The 7036-nt window shown below is 36.0% G+C and overlaps 1 protein-coding gene across 1 annotated transcript in view; it reads right to left on the bottom strand.

Moving 5' to 3' along the window:
* RALYL (RALY RNA binding protein like) overlaps positions 1 to 6787 on the bottom strand; it is a 331187-nt gene extending 324400 nt beyond the window's left edge. The window contains exon 1 of the mRNA XM_040625588.1: positions 6517 to 6787. Coding sequence (XP_040481522.1) covers positions 6517 to 6772 — 256 coding nt within the window. The 5' untranslated portion in view covers positions 6773 to 6787. The remainder of the gene's footprint in view (positions 1 to 6516) is intronic.
* Positions 6788 to 7036: the final 249 nt, after the last annotated feature.

Raw genomic sequence — 7036 nt, 5'->3', positions numbered from 1 at the left:
TTTATTTATTTATTTATTTATTTATTTATTTATTTATTAAAATATTTTATTTATTTATTTGACAGAGATAGAGACAGCCAGTGAGAGAGGGAACACAAGCAGGGGGAGTGGGAGAGGAAGAAGCAGGCTCCCAGCCGAGGAGCCTGATGTGGGGCTTGATCCCAGACTGCCGGGATCACGCCCTGAGCCAAAGGCAGATGCTTAATGACTGAGCCACCCAGGCACCCCTAGTATTTTGCCTTTTAAAACTTAAATTTTATTGACTAACCAAACTGAGATACATTTTTACAAAGAGCTTTACCTTATAGAAAAATTAGTCAGAATAATTTCACAGCTGGATTCTGATTTTTTTTAAAGAATCCCAACTAATGTGAGCCGAAATGGAATCAATTGTTTTTTGCCACAGAAGGCTTAGAAATCCTCCATTACGTATCAAAGGCACGAAGCCAGGGATAAAAAAAGGGATATCCTCTTTATAACGTGGTGCAAAAGATGTGTGGAAAAACTGAACACATATAAAATCAACTAAGTTAAGTCATGGAAGTTTCCTTTTCTGTACAACACCCACAGGGTATGCTGTGATTAGTTTTTGGAAGGCAGCAATACCAACAATCCATCCTCCACCCAGTTCATTTATTTGAAATCCTTTAATGTGTTCAATTATCATAGCTCCAAACATTGGTTAAGGGTATTTATCAGCTAAATATCCTCAGAAAGCCAACTGTGACCTGGGAATGAAGAGACATCAGTGGAGAAAAGAAGAGAGGGCTGTTTTTGAAACATGTGTCACAGCCTGGGGACAGAACCTGGCATGGGGTCACACAGCACCAAAGTCTGCACGAGTTAACTTACTCAGAAATGGGAGAAATGGGAGAGGAAGGAAATAGGAGAGGAAGGAAACATGTTGACTTCACGATTAGGTCTGGGACATACCTTGATCATAGATTACAAAGAGGGAGAAGAAGAAGATGAAGAAGAAGAAGAAGAAGAAGAAGAAGAAGAAGAAGAAGAAGAAGGAGGAGGAGGAGGAGGAGGAGAAGAAGAAGGAGGAGGAGAAGAAGAAGAAGGAGAAGGAGAAGAAGAAGAAGGAGGAGGAGAAGAAGAAGAAGGAGAAGGAGAAGAAGAAGAAGGAGGAGGAGGAGGGCTGGAGACATTTTCTGTAGTTTGAGGAATTAAGCATATTTGTTCATTTTTTTCTTAAAGATTTTATTTATTTATTCGACAGAGATAGAGACAGCCAGCGAGAAAGGGAACACAAGCAGGGGGAGTGGGAGAGGAAGAAGCAGGCTCATAGCGGAGGAGCCTGATGTGGGGCTCGATCCCATAACGCCGGGATCACGCCCTGAGCCGAAGGCAGACGCTTAACCGCTGTGCCACCCAGGCGCCCCTGTTCATTTTTTTAATTGCTCTGGAGTAGTAAGTATATAAAACTCTAAACCCAAGGAAAAAATACCATCTTACTTATTTGTTTTTGTGCTATCTGCTTTTAAGGGAAATAACCTCGGGAAACAAACTTTGCATTCAATAAAACATATGTTGGGTTCATGAACATGTTGATAAAATGGATGGACCACTGAACTAATTCAAGGCATCTTTTACCTTGTTATGGTATGGAATTTAGGACTCTCTGCCAACAAAGTAAGAATAAAAAAATCGGAGAGAGGAAAGTTAATCAAGACTTTAGACTGTAAACTACTTTCAAAATCCAGGTTAGAGTCCCAGTACTTAGAGCTCCAACTTCTGAGCTCCCCTAGTTATTCTATGCACTGTAATTTTTGGGTAGGATTCAGCAACTTTTAAAATAATTTCTCATTTTATATGAATTTGAAAAGAATACAAAATATACACTATTTGAATTTTCAACTCAGAATTTGATGGCAATTTCATGGTGAAAGATGTTTTCTCCAAAAGACACAGAATGTTTTATAATACAGATATATGGAATTATTGGTCTTAAATTTCAGTTGTACTAACATAGCTAAGTGGGTAAAATCATCCTCCCTGGACTATAATGGTTGACTTGCATTTGGTCTGAGGAACATTTCTATTTTTGCCAGTGGTGTTATTAAAGACATACAATGAAACCTGGCAAGGCAGATAAAGTTTTCCCTGCTACTCAACTGGGCAGATGGCCTTGGGTATAGAAGACATTAATATGGTAAGAAACTTAAGCATTAAAGATAAGGTGCTTAAGCTCTCATAAATGAGAGTTTTAAATATTAGAATCAATAAGAGTATTTGCATATATGGCCTTGGAAATTTGGAAATCAGTAGCAGTTTAAAGGAATTGACTTGATTACTCTGCAGCTGAGAAAGTAGTCATCCAATACAGGAAGTTCAGGAAGGTCATGGTCAACTGCAGCATAGAGCTGAGGGATGAAGTAGCTTTGTAGAAAATACTTTAGACTTAACTTTTCAGAGGACTTATCAGAAAGGTCCTTTTTTTTACTGATCCAAAGTTTTCTCCATAGATCCATTTTAAGCCTGTAGTCTTTTGACTTTATATGTTTTCCTTGGGTCAGCTTATCCATTTCTATAGCTTCAACACTACCTATGCTAATGAAATACAAATTACTCAGTCCAAATCTCTCCTCTTAGTTTGGACCTGATACCCAAGGTCCTACTAGATACATATACCTCCATAGCTGCAGGCATGCCCTTAACACATCTATTCAGTCCTGCACTCACCGTCTTACACAAAAACATTTCCCTTAGGAAATCACTTTCCATCCTCAACCCGAACATAGGAATTATTCTTGATTCTTCTCTCTGTCTCTGTCTCACCCATTGTGCCAACTAGTTATTTAACCTTAGTGATCCTACCTACTTTTCCTCATTTTTCCCTCTTCATTTCCATAATTTCCATTCCTCTTTTGGTAGTTTCCCACCACATGTCCCATTTCCAGTTTTTTATCACACTAATCAATCCATCAAACTGCAGATGGATTATTTTTTCAGTAAAATACAATTCAATGCACTGCTTTCCAAGTTAAAATCTTTCAGTGTCAAAATAGCCACTCATATTTCCATTTATTAAATGCTGGGTTTCATCATATTCATAGCCTATTCTTAGTTTAAGGATATATTTAAAGCCTCCATAGAACTGTAAGAACTCACCTATTCTATAGAATGTTTAATTTTTTTCTGGTACTACTGATGTTTAATCTCTAAATTGTTCATAAAGAGTTTTAAACACATAGTGGTATGAAAAGATCATTTCTATTTAGAAGAAGATATTTAATTATGTATCAAGATGAAATAAGATAATACAGGTAAAGTACTAGCCCAGTGCAAGGCTTCATCACTATTAATTTTCTTCTCATTCTAACAGAAAGAAGAATGCTTGTACAAGTTATGGTACATGAAGCTAATACCAATTTCATATGGCGGAGGTCTATTATTTGATCCATAAACAATTCACCTCAATTTAAGGGCTTGTGGGGCTTGGTGGGGCCTCCAAATCATAAAGCATTTATTTAAGAGTCAAAAAATTCGAGAAGCAAGCGATTTAAGTGACTACCTAAACCTAAGTTTTGCCTTGTCACTAAAAATAAAGGTACAATATTTAACGTCAGAAATGGATAGACCTCCTGGAAGACTGAGTCTTCTTCAGGACTTGATTGGGAAACCTGCTCTCTTATAAGGAACAACTGGAAGACGTGCCTGAATTTCTAGCAATATGGTTTTAGAAAAGGTGGGTACATTGAGACATTCGACCTGAAAAGCAAAGTTATTAACCATTATAAAGCACTTGCTTTGTATGAAAAGATATTCAGCTTAGACACAAGTAGTGTGAAAGACTAGATTTCAACTGAAAGAATAAAGTCTTTAACTTGGATTCAGGCAGAAAGGGTGATTATGGCTGATCAAGATATATGCTCCAGAGATTAACCTGAGAACACAACTAAGAGGGGCTCTGAGACAAACGACTAAAAATGAGAAATGACATCTTATTAGAAACACAATTTAATTCTGTGACTCTCAAAGCATAGTGATTTGGTGTCATCATTTTTTTTTCCTTGGGTTTTTCTAAGTTAGCCACAAAATTTTTAGTATTGATGTTCTTCTTATCCATTGCATTCTTCTCAATAGGAGAGTAATCACCTGAGCAGTGGTAGGAAATGGGATTCTGGAAAATTAACTATAGTTCATTACTAAGTGTAGAGTGTACAACTATTGATCTCAGGGTTGTCAGCTGGAGCCCTATGCTGGGTGTAGAGATTACTTTAAAAAAAAAGGTTCATTACTAAGTGAATTGGACTTTTAATTGACCTTATATTGATAATTAATTTTTTAAAAATAATGATTAAAATATTTCTACATGTATGTACTAGTTTCATAACAGTCAGGATACAGGCAATAAATGGGTATTTCTCTGACATTGGCTCGAATGTGGCCTTGAAATAAGAATTTCAACTTAGAAAGAAAAACAAAAATTGTCAGAAAATTCCCATTTCAAGGTAAATAAGCAGAATGGAGACATTAGTGAAATAAAGAAAAACAAATAAAAAACCCTTACCAATGTCTATTGGAAAGCTTTACCTTCCTTTAAAATACAAAAAAATGAATTAGAGAAAGGTAAATAAAAACTATATTCCTATATGTAAGTGATTATTTGTGGGTCTGTAGCAAGCACTTACGTAAAACTTTTTTTTCCCCTGAAGACTATCATCTCAGACTTCACTCTTGTTTTATTGAATTCTATGCCTTCCCCAACATTTTTCATAACTATGTTATGTGGCTTAATAATACAATGTTCTTAACACTCTTCTAACTTGATTTGTCTAATGCTTTTAGCTTGTTTCTTTATATTCTCCTTCATCTTTATGTCTGTGGACATAATAGAGGTACATCATAAATTTGTAATCCCAGATACTGATGAGGTCTATGAAAAAACTACATAAAATACAGCAACGGAATAGACAATGTAGGCAAGAGGGCAGAAGACTCTTCAATTTTAGATAAGTTGGTCAGGAAAAGCCTCTCCAGGGAAGGAAAATTTGAGTACAGCACACAATCAAGCAGGAAGCAATAAATGAGCAAAGACCTGTCTTCTGAGCAGAAGGAATAGCAAGTCCAAAGCCTCTGAGGTAGGAACAATCTTGGAACATCTGAGGCATATCAAGATGGCCAGCACTACTGACGTGGTACATGAAGGCAGAGAGGAGATGCAGTTGATGATGAAGCTTTGGAGGTACAGTATAGGACAGAAATCTTACCCTGGGTAAGATGGAAGAGCAATAGAGTTTTAAGAGCATGTTAATGACATCATCACATTTATGTTTTTAAAGGGACACTGGCCAGAGTGAAAAGAGGCAGACCAGTTAAGTGGCTCTTTCAGCAGTCTATAGAGCTGAGATATAATGGTGGCCAGGATGGTACATATCTGACAGGTGATTGTGATAGTGTCTGGGATATATCGAAGGCAAGAAACTTGATGAAGGATTATATTTGGAGTGTGGTGAGAACAGAAGAATCAGAGTTGGCACCTCAGTTTTTGTTTGAAAAATTAGATATAGTGAGGGTTCCAGTGACTGTGATGGAGAAGTGTGGGAACGAAGGAAGTTGAGGGTGTGAAAAATCAAGGGTTTTGTTCTGGGCGTATAGCGCTGAGAGAAGATATTGTATAATCAATTTAAAATATGAATCTGAACAATGAATCATGGAACACTACATCAAAAACTAATGATGTACTGTATGGTGACTAACATAACATAATAAAAAATTTAAAAAAATTAATAAAATATGAATCTGGACAGGATAAGAGATATACATTAAGGAATCACTGATGTAGTAATTATGATTTTTTTCTAATGCAGAAAAATAGACTAATTTTTATTTTTTAATTTACATATTTACTACAAAGTATTTCCTCCTATTTACATTTTACTTCAGACTATATTCTTTTCTCTCCTTTGAAAAAAACCTATATATTCCTTGGACATTAGACAAAAATTTGATCATCACACATGATTGAACAGGCACGAAGTACAAGATTCTGGACTAGATAAGAAAGAGTGGGTTATATTCCTTTTCCAGTTCTCCATTGACTTTTTTTTGCTATTTTCTATCCCTTCTCTTCAAATAATAAAAACAGGAAGTTATGAAAATATGTTAGCCCTCAGAGAAAATGCTGTAAGTACAAAAGGCAGAGTTATTTATTTATTTATTTTTTTGCTTAGCATAGTGTTTCCTGGAAGATAGATACCATTTCAAGTCAAATAAAGTTAAATATGATGCATATTTTTTATTTGCCTGCCCCTGTTAGCCTTGATGGAGGTAACAATCCTACAAAGCAGACTTGATCTCAAGTCTGTAAATTGGCAGAGGAAATAAGAAACATGTAAACCAATATGAAAACATGAAAATAATATAAATTACAAATATGCAAACACCATAATGTGTTAAATACGAGATAGATATTATGGTAGTACTGCTTTGTAACAGTAAAACCATATGCAGATACGTGCAAAGACTAGAGCACTAACGTGAAAACCATCAGGGAACATGACTTACCAAGTGGTTGGCCGGCAATGATCCTGGCATTTTCTCCAGCCACTGCAGCTCTGGCATGTCGCTCACTCATGTACTGTACAAATGCATAACCTTTGTGAACTGAGCATCCAACTATTTTTCCATACTTTGAGAAAATGGCTTCAATGTCAACTTTCTTGACAATGGCTGTATTTAGATTGCCGATGAAAACACGGGAGTTGATGGACTTGGGGTCATTCTTATTGGTGACATTGCTGGTCTGTGTTTTGCCAGTCATGGTTGGCTCACCTTGTTTTAATCCTTAAACAAACAAACAAAAATATTCAAAAGGAAAATAATTAGATTGAATGGATACTACTGGTTTTTAACATTTTTCAACAGTGTACCAGGCAACCTCAAATCCTTAATCACTACTGACTTTCTTGAGAAGAGAATTTAGTAATATAAAAGGTGAACACTGCATTACAAAATGCAGTAAGAAAACACTGAGAAACACTTAACATATAGTAGTTATAAATGAATTCCTGATTTATTTATCCCA

The sequence above is a fragment of the Ursus maritimus genome, unplaced genomic scaffold, assembly GCF_017311325.1.
Source record: "Ursus maritimus isolate PB19 unplaced genomic scaffold, ASM1731132v1 scaffold_9, whole genome shotgun sequence".
NCBI classification, from domain to species: Eukaryota; Metazoa; Chordata; class Mammalia; order Carnivora; family Ursidae; genus Ursus; species Ursus maritimus.
Note: the sequence above shows the minus strand (reverse complement) of the source record. Positions and strands in the feature narration are given on the sequence as shown.